The sequence below is a fragment of the Bos indicus genome, chromosome 11 (assembly GCF_029378745.1).
Source record: "Bos indicus isolate NIAB-ARS_2022 breed Sahiwal x Tharparkar chromosome 11, NIAB-ARS_B.indTharparkar_mat_pri_1.0, whole genome shotgun sequence".
Lineage (NCBI taxonomy): Eukaryota > Metazoa > Chordata > Mammalia > Artiodactyla > Bovidae > Bos > Bos indicus.
In genome coordinates, this window is record NC_091770.1 from 48308478 (window position 1) to 48330321 (window position 21844).

Consider the following 21844-nt stretch of genomic DNA (forward strand, 5'->3'; position numbering starts at 1 on the left):
GCCCTTTTTTCTTCTCCAAGGTTGTGACCTAAATCTTCATTCCTGGGGAATCTGAGGCCTTAGTGGTCTTGCTCTGGAGGGTTGTAGTAATGATCCGTTGACTTTTCCCTCTGAACAAAGCAATGCTTGCAGATCCACTAGAGCAGAGGTTCCCAACCCCCAGGCCACAAGCCTGTATTCATGACCTGTTAGGAACCAGGCCACACAGCAGGAAGTGGGCAGTAGGCAAGCAAGTGAAGCTTCATTTGTATTTATGGCTGCTCCCCATCTCGCACATTATCGCCTGAGCTCCACCTCCTATCAGATCAACAGTGGCTTTAGATCATCATAAAAGCACAAACCCTACTGCACTTGAACCATCCTGAAACCACCCGCCAACCCCCATCCATGGAAAAATTGTCTTCCACGAAATTGAAATTGGTCCCTGGTGCCAAAAAGGTTGGGGATGGCTGCCCTAAAGGATTCTTAACCTCCATCCAACCTCCTTCCCACCACATGTGTAATAGCAACTCTAGTTCCCCTTCATAAGCAGTATCAGTTACCCTACAAAGCCCAGTTCAGTTCAGTTCAGTCACTCAGTCGTGTCTGACTCTTTTCGACCCCATGGACTGCAGCATGCCAGGCCTCCCTGTCCAACACCAACTCCCGGCATGTACTCAAACTCATGTCCATTGAGTCAGTGATGCCATCCAACCATCTCATCCTCGGTCATCCCCTTCTCCTCTCACCTTCAATCTTGAAAAGACCAGCATCAGAGTCTTTTCAAATGAGTCAGCTCTTTGCATCAGGTGGCCAAAGTACTGGAGTTTCAGCTTCAGCATCAGTCCTTCCAATGAATATTCAGGACTGATTTCCTTTAGGATGGACTGGTTGGATCTTCTTGCAGTCCATAAGCCCTTTATTATCTGTTTCCTAATGACATGGTGGCCTTGAAATGGCCAGGTGACCTTCTAGTCTCTGCATCCACTTCACCATTTTATATCCCTGGTGAAAGCATCCATCCTTCAAGCACTAAAATTATTAAAGACCAGAGCTCAGAAGTTTGAGAATGAGAATTGAAGTGTTTTGAGTGGGTTAGACCAGTGATTCTCAAACTTTAACATGCATATGAATAAGCAGAGAGTTTTATTAAAATGTAGAACTGATCCATTAGCTCTGGAGTGGGATCTGAGATGCTACACTTCTAACAAGCTGATTCTACATTGCTAACAAACTCCTTGGGGATTCCAATGTTGCAGTCTCATGAACCACACTTTGAATTGCAGGGAGCTAGCATTAGGCCTAATTCTAAGAAACACCACCCTCATTTCCTTGGTTCCTGAACCTTTAGATTCTGGCTAAGATGCAGTACCATGTGTTGGTCACTAGTTCAGAGAGGAAACTGCATTGTCTAGGAGAGCATAGCAACTTCCCAGAATGCTAATTCCCATCTGGTTCTTTTCTGGCACTCTCCTAAGCTCTTGCAGCATTGTATAAGGCCAGCTGCTTCTGGGCATTGGGATACATGATTAGATCAGAGATTCGCCGAGACATCAGCCTATTGTTGCATTTCTTTGGCTGTAAAAGAGAGCCTTTGGTCAGAGGCAGTGTTGGGTGTGTATGTGCACTCAGTCGTGTTTGACTCTTTATGATACCATGGATTGCAGCCTGCCAAGCTCCTCTCATGGGATTGTTGGGTGGAATATATCAAAATGAGAAGGATACTCAATGGAGTCCACAGTTTGTTGTGTGGATGCCAGAAACATGGCAGTGGGGAAAGCAGGCCCACATGCCCAATGAATGAATATTCCAGAAAGACTCTGTGCTCCCCTTTCTATGAAGGAAGGGGCTTCGTATGATGGCCTGCTCCCAGGAGGCTGGCTGGTGCCTTGAATTATGGTACCATCCTAGAGATGCTTAGTCACTGCTGTTGGCAACTTGGTGTCTGAGCAGTGGTCATGACCAGGTCATCCTTGGTGAGAGAAATGCACATTTCTGAGCCAGTGTGTTTCCTCTGTCCACATGGCTACTGCTATATGAGCCCACTGATCAAGCAATATCATGCCTGAAGTAAAAGGCTCACAGACATCTACAGAGCTGGTCATCTCATCCACCTGATTACCAAGAGCCTCCTCTGCCATTGGGACCTTCTGGTGAGCATTAGCATGAGCCACAAATATCTGCATTCTATGGGCCCATCCCGGAGAAGGCGATGGCACCCCACTCCAGTACTCTTTCCTGGAAAATTCCATGGACGGAGGAGTCTGGTAGGCTGCAGTCCATGGGGTTGCGAAGAGTCGGACAGGACTGAGCGACTTCACTTTCACTTTCCTGCACTGGAGAAGGAAATGGCAACCCACTCCAGTGTTCTTGCCTGGAGAATCCCAGGGACAGGGGAGCCTGGTGGGCTGCTGTCTGTGGGGTTGCACAGAGTTGGACACAACTGAAGCGACTTAGCAGCAGCAGCAGCATGGACCCATCCACGTAATTTCAAAACCACCTCAACACCAAATTCTCAGTCTTGTCCCTTCCAAGTACCTCATCATCTATCCAAATTCTTATGTGGTGTTTTAAAATGTATCCCAGATTCGTTTTAATCAGCTATGGTAAGGCATGCAGACACAGAAATGACTCATAGAGGAAGAAGTTTTTACTCACAGTTCCTTGGAAGTAGGAGGTTCAGCACATCATGCAGGGCCACTGAAGAAGCACCAGGGTCAGTTAGGAGTTAGAGGCAGAGCAAGGGGAAAACATGGGCATTGACCTTTATTACAGTTTCTGTGGGGAATTCAAGGCAAAGCAGAGTGAGCAACCTTACGACTGGCTAGTTTGAATGATTTCAGCAGACTCTGGGGTATGGGATCTGCCTCCAGTTATCTGGCAGCTGGCCCCAGATGACTAGGGCTGGGAAATATTAGCTCAACCTGTGAGAGCTCCATAAAGGAGGTGGTTTGTAGTATGGACCCCAGATTGCTCAATTTGCATATGTGCTCTGGGATAAGAAATATGCTATCTCTATGAATTAGCTAGTCATAGGAGAGGCAGTCTCTCCAGTCAGCAAGACCCCAACATCAAGAACACAGAAAATGGGACTTCCCTGGTGGTCCAGTGGATAAGACTTCTTCCAATGCAAGTTCATTGCATGAAAGGGAATGCAAGTTCAGTTCCTGGTTGGAGAGCTAAGATCCCACATGCCTTGTGGCCAAAAAACCTTGCAATCATAAAACAGAAATAATATTGTAACAAATTCAGTAAAGACTTTAAAAATGATCCGCATCAAGAAAAATCTAAAAAAAAGAATACAGAAAATATGAAAATATGATTAATATACATGCTGCTGCTGCTAAGTCGCTTCAGTCGTGTCCGACTCTGTATAACCCCATAGACGGCAGCCCACCAGGCTCCCCCGTCCCTGGGTTTCTCCAGGCAAGAACACTAGAGTGGGTTGCCATTTCCTTCTCCAATGCATGAAAGTGAAAAGTGAAAGTGAAGTCGCTCAGTCGTGTCCGACTCTTATAAATGCCTTACCTCAGGACAATTCTCCTTCTGGACTGAGAGCACTGCTCAAAGTTCTGCCTACAGGGAATTTCCCTCCCTACTCTCTCCCAGCCACCTCTGACTATACAGTTGTCCCCTGTGAACTTGTACCAGCAGATGATGCCAACTCATCTGTCAACCAGGCTCATATATTTCCTTCCTCAGTCATTTGTCAGAGAGGGTTCCCTGTGAGACTGAAGCAGAGCTCAGATGCAGAAGGGAGTGTGAGAGGCTTAAGAAATATTAGTGTGACTGATGTGGGGGAGGGTCCAAAGGTGAGGTGAGGCTAAGAGTTGACTGAGCCTGCTGCCTCCAGAGTTCATGGAGGAGGCCTTTCACAGGCTCCTAAGAGCCCTGGGGGCAGGATCTGATGGGTCCTGGGGTCTCAGCCCATTCTGTGACTCATGGAAGGTCACCAAGATCTACTTCCCACCCTTTTGTGATCTAGGGTCATCTCTTCTCTCCTGTCTCCTCATTCCTGTGCTTGACCAGTCCAGAGGGAGTTCCCAGTTGTGCTGTCAACTGTCCACTCGAGTTGCCCCTGATGATAACGTCACAAGTCAACAATATCTTCCTGTCTCTATTCTGGGTGCCAGCCTATCCACACTCCCACTCACCTTGCAGGGAGTTTGGGGTAGAATCCCTCTATCATGGCAAGTTCTATTTCAAATCTTGGAAAAACAGCTTCCATTTGGTTTCTCTGAGGAATGGTCGGGAGACCATTTCCAGATATTTATTTATGGTTTCCATGTCTGAGTCACCAGTATTTCATTTACCTTGTTAGGCTCAGTGAGTCATTCTCAGATCCGTCTTTCTGCATGAAAGTATTTTAAGGTGAAGGAGTACATAATGGAAAATTCTTCAGGCTATCCCTTACAGCTTCCTCTCTGCCATGGCTTCCTCATCTTTGTCTTCAGTCTTCAGCCCCAATCTCCTTCCTGAGATTTACTTTTGCCTCTCTAGAGGCCCACTGGGCATTTTTCTTAGATGTCCTCCAAAACCCTCAGATTGTCCTCAGCCTCATGGAGCTCAGCTTCTTCTCCCTAATTTGGCTTTTTAATTTTTTTAAATTTCTTGTTAATGTGAGTGGTTCCATAACTATCAGTCACTCATGCCCTGACTTCAGCAGGTTCCTTCCCTCCCGTGTATACCTAGCCATCCTTCTCTTGGGGAGCATTTCTTGCCTTGTAAGCTATCTAATCCCATCTTCCCAAAAACCCACTTAGGCCAGTATTCTCTGAAGTGCAGCATCTTAACTACTGGACGTCCAGGGAACATGGTTTGAACACTGAAAAGAAAAAACTTCAAGAGAGGGAATTCAGGCTCCTTGCAGTGTATATGGATACCAGTGTTGGGAATTCTTAGGTCCTGGGCCCCAGTATACCAGAGAGTTTACAGCTAGATAAGATTGTTTGCTTCCTGCTAAGGAGCCTGTTCTGCTGCAGATAACCTTGGTAGTATATAGTGTCATAAATAAGTTTCTTTTGATGGACTAAGCCAGCCTTGTTCCCAAGGGTTTATTCTGTTTTTCTAAATAGAGAAGGCCTCTAATTGATCTACTTGGCCACATGTTTCAGAGTCATAAAGGCAGTGAGATTCACCAGAACTGCCTCCGGTTTTTTGAAAGATATTTTTGCTGGGTATAGAATTATAGGTTGGCAGTATTTTGTGTGTGTGTGTGGCACTTTAAAGATGTTATTAATTTTCTTCTGGTATTTGTTGTTTCTGATAAAAAGTTAACTGTAATTCTTACTGTCATTCCCCTGTATGTAATGTCTTTTTTTCCCTCTCACTTAAGATTTTCTCTTTGTTTTTTAGCAGTTTTACTATAATGTGGCTAGATGTGGTTTTCTTCATATTTATCTTGCTTCAATTCACTGGGTTTTGTGGGTTTGATATGTTGGTCAAATTTTGGAAAACTTTAGGCAGTATTTCTTCAAATAATTTTTCTATCCAATTCTCTTTTTTCTCTTCTCTCAAATTCCTATCCCATGTGTATTTGACTGCTTGATGCGTGTTCCTCAGGTATTGAGACTCTTCATCCCCCAGCCCACCCCCTAACCTAGGCTTCAGCCTGGTTGATTCTGTTGTCTTGTCTTCAAGTTCACAGATCTCTTGTTGTGACCAAACTGCTATAAATTCCATTCAATAATTAAAAACATTTTTTTCAGATGTTTTGTTTTTCAGTTCTAGGATGTCATTTAGTTCTTTTTAATAAGATTTTCCTTCTTTCTCTTGAAATCTCCCATCTCTTCACTTATTATATCTACCTTTTCCTATAGATTTTTAAAAAACATATTTATACTTAAAAAAAAAAAATACTGAACCCATCCTTTCCCTCCTAGGATAAGTGTCTTGTTAAGTGGTGATTAAAAAAAAAAAATCTATAACAAAATATCTGTTAGTAAGTTGCTGTATATCTTCTTTGGTGAGATATATGTTCAGATATTGGATTGTTATTTTTGTTGTTGTTGAGTTTTAAGTATTCTTTGAATATTTTGGATACAAGTCCCTTTTCAGATATATGTATTGCAAATATTTTCTCCCAGCCTGTGGCTTGTCTTTTCATTCTCTTAACAATATCTATTGCAGAGCAGAAATTTTTCATTTTAATGAAGTCTGGCTTATCATTTTTTTCTTCTGTGGGTCATGGTGGTGTGTTAAAAGACGAATTACTAAATTCCAGATCCACTAGGTTTTCTCTTGTGTTATCTTCTAGAAATTTTATAGTTTTAGTTAATTTTTGTGCAAGATGTAAGATCAGTGCCTACATCTATTTGGTTTTTGAATGTAAATATCCAATTGTTCCCAGCACCACTTATTGAAAAAACTATCTTTTCTCCATCAAATTGCCTTTGCTCCTTTGTCAAGGATCAGTTTGTGCAGTCTGTTTGGAGGCTGTCTATTCCATTTGTCTAGTCTATTTGATATATTTATCTGTTATTTCACTAATACCACACTCTCCTGGTTATTGTAGCTTTATAGTAAGTCTTAAAATTAGACAGTGTCAGTTCTCTGACTTTGTTTCTCTTCTTCAGTATCATATTGGCTATTCAAGTCTTATCATAAATGGGTGTTGGGTTTATTGATTACTGATTCATTTTCTAAAAGATATGGGCCCTTGACACACTTTAAATTGGGTTATTTGTCTTTTTATTGGGGCTTCCCTGGTAGCTCAGTTGGTAAAGAATCTGCCTGCAGTGCGGGAGACCTGGGTTTGATCTTTTTATTGTTGTGCTATATAAATTCTTTATTATTTCAATACAAATACTTTGTCAGATACTGATTTGCAAATATTTTCCCTATTTTGTGGGTTGTATTTTCACTTTCTTGATGTTATCTTTTGAAGTACAAAAATTTAAAATTTTTATAAGGTCTAATATATCTATTTTCTTTTTTTTTTGCTTGTGTTTTTAGTGTCACATCTAAGAAAACATTTTTTAACCCAAGGCTGCAAAAATTTACTCCTGTGTTTTCTTGTAAGGTCATTACATTTAGGTCTCTGATCCATTTTGAGTTCACTTTTTTGTATATGGTGTGAGGTAGAAGTCCATCTTCATTCTTTTACATGTGAATATTTAGTTGTCTCAATATACATTTATACTTTTTAAAGTCTTTGCTAATTGTAACATCTAAGTCAAATATGGATCTGTTTCTATTGACTAGTTTTTCTCTTAACCATGGAGCATATTTTCCTGTTTCTTCATACACACACACACACACACACACACATCTTTTTTGTTTATTCGAGTTTTTATGTATACTTCATCATAGGAACTCCAGATCTGTGTTGTCTTCTTGTGAAGAAGGTTAATTTTTATTCTAGCAGGCAGTTAACTTCTAACAGATCATCTTGACCTTGTGGTAGTTAAGTTTTACATTTTGGGGGGGCAGGTGTATTTCAGTTTTACTCTTAGTCCTAGAGCTAATCTCTCAAGTCCTAGGTTGTAATTTTTATTCCTGAAGTATGACCTTTTAGATGTTCCCCTGGAAATTCCCAAATGTTTACCAACCTTCTCTAATTAGGCAAAACTTGAACTCCAAACTCTATTTCTCCTGTAGTGGGCAGAAACTGAATCTCTGCTCGACTCTCCACTTCCTAGCTGTATTTTACTCAGCCACCTTGGAATATTACCAAGGTGGCTGATTCTGTACAATTCAGAAGCCAGCTAAGAAATTGAAAGGAATTTATATGTGAGTTTGGTTTATGACTTGTGCTTCCCTCTTACTGAGGATTTTTCCTTTTCAATTTCCAGCATCTTTGACCATCTCAAACTCTATTTTCCACCTCCTCAGGCAAATTCGGCTATGGGTTTCTTCTGGAGTTCTGTCTGCCCCATGATTTGCTGACCAGGTGGTTTCTTTAGCTGCATCCACGTGGATTTACTCTGGTGTGGTCCCCACATTTCAAAAGTTGGATCCTTTCCAGTTTCTGCCAGCTTTTGATAGCTTTTCTAGCCTTCAAACAGTTACTGTAAAATATTTTGTTTAGAAAATTCCCTGGTAGCCGAGTGGTTAGGATTCTGTGCTTTTGATGCTGAAGGTGTGGGTTCAATCTCTGGTCAGGGAACTAAGATTTCCCATACGCCACATGGTGTGGCCAAAGATACATAGAATAAAATAAAATATTTTGTTCTGAGTTTATTATCATTATTGGCAAGAGGATTAGTCCAATACAAACTACCCCACCATTTCTAAAAACAGGAGGAGCAGACTAAGCAGGACTTTGGACTTTATTCTGCAGGCTAGGAGATTTTAAATGAAAGGTTAGTAGGATGAGTTCATGCTTTGTGGGAGATTAGTGTGGGGATAGTTTGCAAGATGGATTGGTAAGAGGAAAGTCAAGGGGCAGGAAAGCAGTTAAGAGACTCTTACAGTAGTTAAAGAGAGCAGGGGCAGGCGGGGAGGGGGAAACCAAAGCTTCAACTAGGGAAGAGAAACAGTAGAAATGGAAAAGGATGGTGACATGGGGGAGACAAAAGAAAAGATCGTTTCTGGGAGGGCTTTCCCACATGAAAGAGGTTTTTGTTTGCTTGTTTTGCTGTACCTCAGCATGTGGAATCTTAGTTCCTGACCAGGGATCAAACCCGTGCCCCCTGCAGTGGAAGCTCTGAGTCCTAACCACTGGACCACCAGGGAAGTCCTCCAAGTGTTTTTAAGTGATCAGTGAGGATTACCATTATTCTATCTCAGAGAATATGGCCAGGTTAAAGTTCATCCCAGAGTGTGTCTCTGTGGAAGTTTGGAAACTTTATTCACCTGGTATTAGTCCTGGCAAAATGACCTGACTGAATCCTGAGTCACTGCTGGTCTTCAGGTCTCAGTGGCTCACCTGAGGGCCAGTGAAGACCACCTAAAGTCTACTTTGAGCTTGAGCCTGGGTCAGTTGTGGAAATGGCCTATTTGCTTGCATCCCCAGGGTCTGGAGTGGAACGGGACCAACCTGGGGAAGAATAGGAGAAGGGGTGACCAGTGGTAGGCCAGGCTGCCTGGACCCATCTCAACATCTGCTGTTGGAGCCTGTTCTCTTGAAGCTGGCAACCATTCATCCTTGACCTTTTCTGCTAGCTTTATTGCTTTCTCTTTCAACAGGTCAAATGGATGATGTACTGGATTATATTTGCACTATTCACCACAGCAGAGACATTCACCGACATCTTCCTTTGTTGGTAAGTACTCCAGGAATTGGGACTTGTCCAGGTAAGTTGCCTAGTCTCAAGGGAGAGATGGAAAAGGTCTGACCACAGTCTTAAACCTTATCAGCAGAGAAGCAGGTGCAAGGATATTCACTGGGACATTTCAAGTCAACTTCTTCTAAAGTTGTTCTTCAAGTAAATATTTATTGAATGCCCTTATCAGAGCAGGTATTGTTCTTATAATGATGAGCAAGATAAACAAAATTCTTCAATTAATGGAGTTGGTAAAGAAGCATTCATATGTTAAAAAAATTAAAAGGAAAATAAGAAACAATACACAAAAGTGTGCAATAAAACTAAATTTCCCCCAACACCATTCACTCTCACCATTACTGCTTTTCACAGTTGTATACAATTTTTAAAAATGTGTGCATGTGTATATGTACACACACCTTTTTTGTTGTTCACTTGCTAAGTTGTGTCTGATTCTTTGCGACTCCACAGACTATAGCACGCTTGGTTCCTCTGTCCTCCACTATCTCTTGAAGTTTACTCAAATTCATGTTCACTGTGTTGATAATGCCATCCAACCATCTCATCCTCTGCCATCCCCTTCTACTTTTGCCTTCAATCTTTCCCAGCATCAGGGTCTTTTCCAATGAATTGGTTCTTCACATCAGGTAGCCAGAATATTGGAGCTTCAGCAAAAGTCCTTCCAATGAATATTCAGGGGTACACACATATACACATACTTTTCCTTTGTTTAAGGATGTACCAAATGCTTTGGACTTCCCTGGTAGCTCAGACAATAAAGAGTCTGCCTGCAATGAAGGAGACCTGGGTTTGATCTCTGAGTTGGGAAGATCCCCTGGAGGAGGGCATGGGAACCCACTCAAGTACTCTTGCTGGCAGAATCCCATGGACAGAGGAGCCTGATGGGCTACAGTCAGTGGGGGGCACAAAGAGTTGAACATGACTGAGCGACTAAGCACAACATACAGCACTGTATGCTTCAGCATTATGCAAACCAAGAACTTCCAGATGTCTAAACTGGGTTTAGAAAAGGAAGAGGAGCTAGAGGTCCAACTGCCAACGTTCACTGGATTATAGAGAAAGCAAGGGAATTTCAGAAAAACATCTATCTCTGTTTCATTGACTATGGTAAAGCCTTTCACTCTGTGGATCATGACAAACTGTGGAAAGCTCTTAGAGAGATGGGAATACCAGACTATCTTACCTGTCTCCTGAGAAATCTGTATGCGGGTCAAGAAGCAACAGTTAGAACCCTGTCTGGAACAAGTGATTGGTTCAAGATTGAGAAAGGAGTACAACAGGGCTGTCTATTGTCACAGTGTTTGTTTAACCTATACACTGAGCACATCATGAGAAATGCTAGACTGGATGAGTTACGAGTTGGAATCAAGATAGGCAGGAGAAACATCAACAACCTCAGATATGCGGATGATAACACTCTAATGGCAGAAAGTGAAGAGGAACTAAAGAGTCCCTTGATGAGGGTGAAGGAGGAGAGTGAAAGAGCTGGCTTAAGACTAAATATCAAAAAAACTAAGATCATGGTGTCTGGCCCCAATACTGTATGGCAAGTAGAAGGGGGAAAGGTGGAAGTAGTGACCGATTCCCTCTCCTTGGGCTCCAAAACCACTGCAGATGGTGACTGCAGCCATGAAATCAGAAGATGATTGCTTCTTGGCAGGAAAACGATGACAAACCTAGACAGTGTGTTGAAAAGCAGAGACATTACTCTGCCAACAAGGCTATGGTCTTCCCAGGGGTCATGTGTGGTTGTGAGAGTTGAACTGTAAAGAAGGCAGAACGCCAAAGAATTGATGCCTTCAAACTGTGGTGCTGGAGAAGACCCCTGAAAGTTCCTTGGACAGCAAGATCAAACCAGTCAATGTTAAGGGAGATTCACTGGATATTCACCCTGACTATTCACTGGACAGACTGATGCTGAAGCTGAAGCTCCAGTATTTTGGTCATCTGATATGCTGCTGCTGCTGCTGCTAAGTCGCTTCAGTCATGTCCAACTCTGTGCGACCCCATAGACGGCAGCCCACCAGGCTCCCCCGTCCCTGGGATTCTCCAGGCAAGAACACTGGAGTGGGTTGTCATTTCCTTCTCCAATGCATGAAAGTGAAAAGTGAAAGTGAAGTCGCTCAGTCGTGTCCAACTCAGCGACCCCATGGACTGCAGCCCACCAGGCTCCTCTGTCCATGGGATTTTCCAGGCAAGAGTACTGGAGTGGGGTGCCATTGCCTTCTCCACATCTGATATGAACAGATGCTTATTGAAAAAGACCCTGATGCTGGGAAAGATTGAGAGCAGAGGGAGAAGAGGGCATCAGAGGATGAGATGGCTGGACGACATCATCAATGCAATTTACATAAACTTGAGCAAACTCTGGGAGATGGTGAGGGACAGGGAGACTTGGTGTGCTGCAGTTCATGGGGTCTCAAAGAGCTGGACATGATTGGGTGACTGAACAACAGCTATAGTATACCTAATAGTTCTTACTTTGTTTTTTAAATTTATTTTTTTTAATACTTTCATGAAAGCATAAACAGATCTACCTACTTTTTTTAAAGGCCACATAGAATTTCATGGTATAGATGAACTGTAATTTATTTAATCTATTCCCTTTTGATGGACAGCTCTTTTTCTCTTATGACCAGTACAGTTATAGTGGTGAACCAAGTGAAAATCATAAGCTACATGTTTGTACTGATATATTGTGTCTTAGCTAAATGAGGTTGTGAATAATATATAGCGTCCTGTTTATATCTGAAGTGTCTGAGTTTGTGCACATGTGAATATATACTAAAAATAGTGTGGAAAATACTCATCACTTAACTAGGGTTATTTCTGCAATTTGGGATCATGAGGTCAGTTTCACATTTGCTGTGTTTTATGAATGTTTTACCATGATCAAATATCATCAGAAAAAAATAATAAGGATATTTCCATTTTGGAGAAAAAGTTCTCATCCTAAAAAGGATTCATCTGGACTTATCCTCTGGGGTGTCCTGGGTCAAAGACGTCCACTTCTCTGAACACTACTTCACTGAATCCTGTCTTGGCTCAGTGTGTATGTAGTTTTTCCCCTGAAGGAGCCTGGCTTTCATCTCCACTGGGAGAGATAGATGTCTCAGCTATTATGACCTCAAGCTGGAAGGAAGGAATCTGGATTACCTAATTTAATATGCTTGTGCCATCCTGTCCTGTTCTGTGCCCAGGTAAACAACAGACCAGAGATGGGCTGAGTCTCTAAGAATGGAGACAGAACTCTGCTGAGCCATTTTTTTTTTCCTTCCCCAGGCCCCACGGGCTGCCACTAAGAAGCAAACCCCATTTTGATTAGAGCTTCAGTGGGGAGGCTCCTGTCTGTCCCGTGGAGATGAGGAGAATAGGCTGGACCTAGTGAGGACTGTGTAATCCATTAAGGATCATAGCCACCATATGACCCAGCAGTCCCATTACTGGGCATATACTCTGAGAAAACCACAATTCAAAAAGACACATGTTACCCCAGTGTTCATGGCAGCACTATTTACAGTAGCCAGGATATGGAAACAACCGAGATGTCCATCGACAGATGAATGGATAAAGAAGTTGTGGTATATATATACAATGGAATACTACTCAGCCATAAAAAGAAATGAATTTGAGTCCCTTCTAGTGAGATGGATAAACCTAGAGCCTTTTATACAGAGTGAAGTAAGTCAGAAAGAGAAAAACAAATATAGTATATTAAAGCGTATATACTGAATCTAGAAAGATGGTACTGATGAACCTAATTGCAGGGAAGGTATGCAGACACAGATGTGGAGACACAGATGTGGACACAGTGGGGGAACGAGAGGGTGGATGAACTCAGAGAGTAGCACTGGCATATGTACACTATCATATGTAAAGTAGATAGCTAGTGGGAAGGTGCTGCTGCTGCTGCTGCTACTGCTAAGTCGCTTCAGTCGTGTCTGACTCTGTGAGACCCCATAGACGGCAGCCCACCAGACTCCCCTGTCCCTGGGATTCTCCAGGCAAGAACACTGGAGTGGGTTGCCATTTCCTTCTCCAATGCATGAAAGTGAAAAGTCAAAGTGAAGTCGCTCAGTCCTGTCCGACTCTTCGCAACCCCATGGACTGCAGCCTACCAGGCTCCTCCGTCCATGGGATTTTCCAGGCAAGAGTACTGGAGTGGGGTGCCATCGCCTCCTCCAAGTGGGAAGGTGCTAATATGTTAATAACACAGGGAGCCCAGCCTGGTACTCTGTGATGAACTAGAGGGGTGGAATGAGGGCAGGAAGGGAGGCCCAAGAGAAGGGATATAAATATATAGTTATGACTGATTTGCAATGTTGTACAGCAGAAACTAACGCAACATTGTAAAGCAATTGTCCTCCAATTAAAAAAAAAGAGAGCATGGCCAGCACTTCTTGTGGTCTAGTCTTCTGTCGTAATGCCCTCCTTTTGGCTGGCACTGGTGGCCTCCTGCTCTCCTCTCATCCTTTATTATGAACACTGTGGGGAAGAACATTAGTCTCATGAGCTCTTTCCTGGGGGTCCTGGCGTTTCAACCACTTTGCTGGGTGGAAATCCTACCTAATGATGGATGTGCTGCTCCCTAATAGCTGGGATATGTTTAACCCATGGTCCTGGAATTTTAGTCTCATGCCTAATAAGTAGACTTCCCAGGTGGCACTAGTGGTAGAGAATCTGCCTGCCAGTGCAGGAGACATAAAGAGACTCAGGTTCAATCCCTGGGTCAGGAAGATGCCCTGGAGGAGGGCATGGCAACCCAAGTGTCAACAACTGCCTCTGGGGTTGATTTAATTTTTATTTGGGGGAGGTGTATTACTTTTTTATTGCTGCCATAATAGATTACTAAAACTTTAGCATCCTTAAACACTACAAATTTATTACTTCGCAGTTTCTGAGAGTTAGAAGTTCAAGTAGAGTCAACTGAATCCTCTGATGGGAAGCTCACAAGACCAAAACCCGGGCGTGGGTCATCCCAGGCTCTTATCTGGAGGCTCTGGGGAGATTCCACTTACAGGTTCGTTCAGGTTGTTGGCAGAGTCAATTCCTTGGGGCTGTAGGACTGAGGTCCCCACTTCCTTGACATGTGACATCCTGTCATCTTCAAGCCAACAATGGCATGTCATTTCTGTCCTCTTCTGTTACCAGCCAGAGAATGGTCTCTGCCTTATTGTTTAAGGTATCATGTTATTAGATTAAGCCCACCCCAATAATTCAATATAACTTCCCCATCTTAAAAAAAAATTCATGATTATCTATTAAGAGCACTTGCAATACATGTACCAAATCCATTGACTTGAACTTTGAAATTTTCACATGTTCAGTTTTCTTTTTTTTTGGCTATGCTGACTCTTCACTGTGGCATGTGGGCTCCATAGTTGTAGTGCACAGGTTTAGTCTCCCGACCAGGGATTGAACCTGCATCCCTTGCATTGGAAGGCACATTCTTAACCACTGGACCATCAGGAAAGTCCCAGTCTCTGTAACTTAAAGTCAGAAGGTTAATTACCTTAATTACATGTGTAGAATCCCTTATGCCATGTGAGGTAACATATTGGTGGGTAACATGGGGAGGAAGTTCATAGGATCAAAATGCTGCCTATCACAGGAAGGCATCTGATAGCTAGTGTATTTGGAGTGTGTGTGCAGTGTGAGCAGAACACCCCTCTCTTCCTGACCCATATAGAGGCATCATCTGGTCCCTCCTTGGTCCCCCTGAGCTCACACTGTCCAGGCAGTTTGTGGGTGGAAAATGAGGGTGCCTTGCCTGTCTCCTGGCACCTTGGGCTCCACTTTTGCAGGGAAGAGCAACTAAACCGCTACCACCTGTGCCTGTCTCAGCTTGCAGTCTGGACATGCCCTCAGCCTGCTCTGTCTTTTCCTGGCAAGCTCCAGGTGTCACAGATCCTGGTCTCCTTCTGGGATAGTCCTCCCTCTCCATCCTCTCTTTAACCCTGGGGTTGGACCCAGAACAGGCCTATCAGACAGACAGAGCCTCTTTCCCGTCCAGGGAATGGATCCCAATTCAGCAGCTCTAAGTTCTTTTTATAATTAAAGAAGTGGAGAGGTAGTTCTACACCTTCTGGCTTCCTAGAAGCATCTTTCACTTCTGTTTACTTCCTGGACTGGAAATCACCCCTCATGTCTATACTTTTCCTCTCACTCTTCATGCATCCATCCCCACCCTGCTCTCTCCACCTCACCCTTAGCACAGTTCTCTCTTCATAGGTAACTTTTAAAAGATTTCTATCTTGATGAAAACAGCAGCTGTGTATGGTCCCAGAAGAGATAGGATGGTGGTTTGTTTCACAATTTGTGTAGATTATTTCATTTAATTTTTAAAAACATATATAATACTACATGCACATGGCAAAATAAAATTGAAACAGTACACTAAAAAGTAAGTCCCTCCTCCCCCAGGCCCTTGGCTCTCCCCAGAGGTTAGCATGATCAAAGTCAGTTGTGTTTTCTTCCGGAAATTTTCTGTACACATTAATTGCTTGTATATTTGACAGTTTCATCACTTGCCAAACCCTCTTTGAAATCTCTTAGAAATTCCCTGGCAGTCCAGTGGTTAGGGCACAGAGCTTTCACTGTTGAGGCTTTGGTTCAATCCCTGGTTGCTGAACTGAGATTCGGCAGGCCACCCGGCATGACTGAAAAAAAAAGGAAACTCTTACCCCCTTGAGTGTGACGGTATTGTGTTGAGAGCATAGAATTGCACCTGAGTGCTGTACAAATGTTTTGGATATTATGGCTTCATCCAGCCTTTTCTTCTCAAATACATCCTAATTCTTAAGGTCAGGGCAATTCAAGGGCTTATCCACATAGAATGTTGTTGTCCAGTAATTAAGTTGTGTCCGACTCCCTTGACTCTGTGGTCTGCAGCAGGCCAGGTTTCCCTGTTCTTCACCATCTCCCAGAGTTTGCTCAGACTTGTGTCCATTGAGTCAGTGATGCCATTCAACCATCTCATCCTCTGTTTCCCCCTTCTCTTCCTTTCTTCAATCTTTCCCAGCATCAGGGTCTTTTCCAATGAGTCGGCTTTTTGCATCAGGTGACCAAAATACTGGAGCTTCAGCTTCAGCATCAATCCTTCCAATGAATATTCAGGGTTGATTTCCTTTAGGATTGACTGGTTTGATCTCCTTGCTGTCCAAGGGACTCTCAAGAGTCTTCTCCAGCACCACAATTTGAAAGCATCAATTCGTCGGTGCTCAGCATTCTTTATGGTCCAACTCTCACATCTGTACATGACTACTGGAAAAACCATAGCTTTGACTAGATGAACCTTTGGCCAGATACATAGTAAGAACTGAGAGGTGTATGTTTGTGAGCAATGGGTGATAATTCGGAGAGAAGCAAAGCCCTTGAGCCGCACTGAGATATTGTTCCATTACTCACGGTACATTATGGGGTTACCTGTTGGTCTTGCTAAATGACAAACCACTAAGGGGGAGGATGTTTCTACCCTAGCTTTGGTTTCCCTGAACTGCTTAGCATGGGCCCCTTACCTCACAGCTTTTCAGTTGAATTTTCCCAACTGAGTGAATCACTCAGTAAGCCAGAAGTTGTCTTTGAATAGAAAGGGGGGCAGGAAAAAAGCTTGAGGAAAAAAATTGAAAGAAAATGAAGTGATTGCTAAGAGTAGCACCTGCTCACCACAACTAGAAAACGCTTATGTACAGCAATGAACCTGGAGAAAGAAATGGAAACCCACTCCAGTATTCTTGCCTGGAGAATCCTCATGGACAGAGGAGCCTGGTGGGCTACAGCTCATGAGGTCACAAATAGTCAGATATGACTGAACGACTAACACAGCAATGAAGACCCAGTGCAACTAAAAATAAATTTTTTTTAAAAAGTCATGTTAATGTGGATGGGGTACACAGGAAAGATCTTGAAGAACAAGGAGGCTTAGCAGCAGGCTGACAAGAGAATACAGGGGCTCCAGCAGCTCAGAAGAACTGCTCAGGATCTAATGCCCATCCTCCCCACCAACCCCCTGCCCCTCCAATCCTCATAACCTAGAGTAGGCTCTTACACTGTCCTTCACTGTGAGCGTGAGGCTGGGGAGAACCAGGCTCTTGTACTCGTGCTTGCACAAAAGCGCAGCTTCTACCTATAAATCAGATACCTGCAAAAATTTCACTTCTGAGCATTTCTTAAAGGTACATTATCATCAGGACATAAAGAAGCATACTCCAGGAGATTCATGGCAGCTCTGTTGTAGTAGCTAAAGGTTGTGACCTTTGTAAATATCCATCCGTGGGGGTCTGGGTAGATGCTCATGCCCCCTATATAGCCATTAAGAAGGGTAAGGCCTGGGGAATTCCCTGGTGGTCCAGTGGTTAGGACTCAGTGCTTTCACTGCCCTGGGCCCAGGTTCAATCCTTGACCAGGGAACTAAGATCCTGCAAGTCACATGGAGCAGCCAAAAAAAGAGAGAGAGAGAAACCACTCTCCATGAAATGGTATGAGAAAATCTCCAGTTCAGTTCAGTTCAATCACTCAGTTGTTTCCAACTCCTTGTGACCCCATGAACCACAGCATGCCAGGCCTGCCTGTCCATTACCAACTCCTGGAGTCCAACTAAACCCATGTCCATTGAGTCAGTGATGCCACCCAACCATCTCATCCTCTGTCGTCCCTTTCTCCTCCTGCCCTCAATCTTTCCCAGCATCAGGGTCTTTTCAAATGAGTCAGCTCTTCACATCAGGTGGCCAAAGTACTGGAGTTTCAGCTTCAACATCAGTCCTTTCAATGAACACCCAGGACTGATTTCCTTTAGGATGGACTGGTTGGATCTCCTTGCAGTCCAAGGACCTTTCAAGAGTCTTCTCCAACACCACACTTCAAAAGCATTGATTCTTTGGTGCTCAGCTTTCTTTATAGTCTAACTCTCACATCCATACATGACCACTGGAAAAACCATAGGCTTGACTAGACAGACCTTTGTTGACAAAGTAATGTCTCTGCTTTTTAATACGCTGTCTAGGTTGATCATAACTTTCCTTCCAAGAAGCAAGCGTCTTTTAATTTCATGGCTGCAGGCACCATCCACAGTGATTTTGGAGCCCCCCAAAATAAGGTCAGCCACTGTTTTCACTGTTTCCCTGTCTATTTGCCATGAAGTGATGGGACCGGATGCCATGATCTTCATTTTCTGAATGTTGAGCTTTAAGCCAACTTTTTCACTCTCCTCTTTCACTTTCATCAAGAGGCTTTTTAGTTCTTCTTTACTTTCTGCCTTAAGGGTGGTGTCATCTGCATATCTGAGGTTATTGATATTTCTCCTGGCAATCTTGATCCCAGCTTGTGCTTCTTCCAGCCCAGCATTTCTCATGATGTACTCTGCATATAAGTTAAATAAGCAGGGTGACAATATACAGCCTTGACATACCCCTTTTCCTATTTGGAACCTGTCTGTTGTTCCATGTCCAGTTCTAACTGTTGCTTCCTGACCTGCATACAGGTTTCTCAAGAGGCAGGTCAGGTGGTCTGGTATTCCCATCTCTTTCAGAATTTTCCACAGTTTATTGTGATCCACACAGTCAAAGGCTTTGGCATAGTCAATAAAGCAGAAGTAGATGTTGTTCTGAAACTCTCTTGCTTTTTCAATGATCCAACAGATGTTGGCAATTTGATCTCTGGTTCCTCTGCCTTCTCTAAAACCGGCTTGAACATCTGGAAGTTCACGGTTCACGTTATTGCTGAAGCCACCGGAGTGTCCTGTTAATTGGATGTGTGGTGGGGAAAGCAAGGTGTGGTGTGAAGGGGAGCAGAGAATACCACTGAGTGAGTGTAGGGAGCATTGCAGGTGTCCTACATACCCACATGATTGTATATCTTAGCCCCAGTCCACTTCTGGAAGGATCTACAGGAAACTGATGATGCTTTTGTACTTTTGGAAAAGGGTCCAAGATGGGAAAGAGACTCTGCTATGTCCCCTTTTGGACTTCTAGAATCTTTTAAACTATGTGGACACACAACCTATTAAAAAAAAAAACAACCCACATCTCTTACATAATAAACAAAAGAGCCACAGTGTGACAGATTCCCCCTAGGATTATCTGTGTAACTTGGATTGGTGCCTGAGCTTGCCAGGCTCATTTTCCCCTTGGGGCTAACAAATACTTGTTTTCAAGACCAAATTTCCTCCATTGTTAATCACCAGAGTGTTCAAATATGAGAGGATCACATCTCTGTTCCTTCAGCTCCTTCTCTTTTCTGGCTGTGAAGCATTAAACGATCTTGACATGAAAGTGTCCTTTAGTTGCTAGGAGAATGTTCAGGAAGGGCCTGCCAGGAGCAGAAGGCAGTGGACTAGGGTGGGGAAAGAAGGGGTGGGTGGAGCTGCTGTCTGGAGTGATGTGAGAGTTAAAGACCTCTGAAATGTCTTGCTAGAAATTACTGTTTGTGTTTGCCCTCTTACACGAGGATGGCCTGGAAGGGGTTTACTTTTCTGAGGCCTCAAACCTGCCCAAGTATCATGTTCCCTCATAGCATCATGTTTGAATGGTACCCAGGATTTAAGTTTGGTAAGACATGCAGAGGGGCTTCCCTGGTGGCTCAGTTGGTAAAGAATCTGCCTGCAATGCAGGAGGCCCTGGTATGATTCCTCGGTTGGTAAGTTCCCCTAGAAAATGGATAGTCTACCCACCCCAGTATTCTTGGGCCTCCCTGGTGGCTCAGACAGTAAAGAATCTGCCTGCAGTACAGGAGACCTGGGCTTGATCCATGGGTTGGGAAGATCTCCTGGAGGAGGGCGTGGCAACCCACTCCAGTATTCTTGCCTGGAGAATCTGCATGGACAGAGGACCCTGGCGTGCTGCAGTCCATGGGGTTGCAAAGAGTTGGACACAACTGAGCGACTAAGCACAGCATAGCACAAGACATGCAGACACAGAAATGACTATCATGAAGGAATAAGTTTGTTAACTTCACAGATCCCAAGGGATTTCCCTGGTCATCCAGTGGCTAAGAGTCCACACTCTCAGTGCAGGGATCCTGGGTTCAATCCCTCGTCAGGGAACTAGATCCCACATGCCGCAACTAAGAGTTGACATGCTGCAACTGAAGATCCTGTGTGCCACCGTGAAGACCCAGTACAGTCAAATATATAAATAAATAAATATTTTTAAAAAGATACACAGATCCCTAGAGGCACGGTGTGCCATGCAGAGTCACACAGGCAGATCAGGAAGCAGAGGAAAGAAGTGTGGGCAGGAGCCTGTATTGTGGTGTCCATGAGAGAGGCAGTCTCTCCATCAGCAAGGTCCCAAGATGTCAAAGCATCAGAATACAAAAAATAAAAAGACCTGGTTAATACCCATTTGACCTGCCAATTATGGTTGCACAGGTTGTTCATAGCACAAGATACCTGGCCAGTGGAGCTGAAATTCAGATGAAGCCCTGTTTGCAAGTCATATGCTCACAGGACTGCATCCAGTCGAAGGGTTGGGCTTTTTCTCACATGTGCAGAAGTACCATATGGGTTAACAGAGACCCTTGATGGCGCTTGTCTCAGGATGTTATTCTACACTAATTGTCTTGATTTGAGCAATCTCTGTTTCCTTGACTGGACTGTCAGTTCCGAAGATGCCAGAACCTTGTCTGTGCTTCCTGCTAGACTGGAAGCTCCAAGAGAACAGGGCTCAGGTCTTCTTTGTTCCCTAGTGTCCTCTTGGTGCTCAGCACCAACTGCCATATATGGGTGCTGGTGAAAGGTTTATGGGATACATCAGTGAATAGTACCCAGAACTTTAAACTTCAGAGATATTTTATCTGTACCTTGAACTCTTTTTCTTTTGGTACCAAAATGATCAAAACCTTTTTGCCTGATGTTGGTTTTTAAAATTTAGTTTTTTTTCTATTGAAGTATAGGTGGTGGTAGTGGTAAAGAACCCACCTGCCAAAGCAGGAGATATATGAGACAAGGGTTTGATCCCTGGGTCGGGAAGATCCCTTGGAGGAGGGCATGGGAACCCACTCCAGTATTCTTGCCTAGGGAACCCCATGGAAAGAGGAACCTGGCAGGCCACATGGGGTGGCAAAGAATCAGACATGACTGAAATGACTTAGCATGCAGGCATAGTTGATTTACAATGATGTGTTAGTGTCAGGTGTACAACTGAATCACTTTGCTGTACACATGAAACTATATATATATATGTTTAGTTCAGTCACTCAGTTGTGCCCAACTCTTTTTGATCCCATGGACTGTAGCATGCCAGGCTTCCCTGTCCATCATCAACTCCCGGAGCTTACTCCAGCTCATGTCCATCGAGTCGGTGATGCCATCCAATCATCTCATCCTCTGTTGTCTGCCGGGGTTCAGCCCCGGCTGATCCAGGGTATTCGAAGCGGGGACGGCGTCGGCGAGGGTCAGGATACAATAGCTTCAATTAGATATTAATTAAAGATGTAAAGAGTAATAGAATAAGGATAGCGCAGTAGGAAAATTCAGTGGAGAAAAGAGGCTGAGTAGCTTGGTTTACGCGGGAGACCAATAAAACTTCAAGACAAGAAGTTTGCACCACTTACATAGGCCACAGGCGTCCTTCCATTCTCCCGAAGGAGAGGAGACACTGAGGCCTCCCCGGTCGGATCTTAGAAGCCCAGGCATAATTAGT

At 43.7% G+C, this 21844-nt stretch overlaps 1 protein-coding gene across 7 annotated transcripts in view; it reads left to right on the plus strand.

Moving 5' to 3' along the window:
• REEP1 (receptor accessory protein 1) overlaps window positions 1–21844 on the plus strand; it is a 137002-nt gene that overhangs the window by 70515 nt on the left and 44643 nt on the right. For all 7 annotated transcript variants that reach the window (XM_070798800.1, XM_070798803.1, XM_070798801.1 and 4 more), the window contains exon 3: window positions 9109–9185. In XM_070798800.1, the coding sequence (XP_070654901.1) occupies window positions 9109–9185 (77 nt within the window). The remainder of the gene's footprint in view (window positions 1–9108; window positions 9186–21844) is intronic.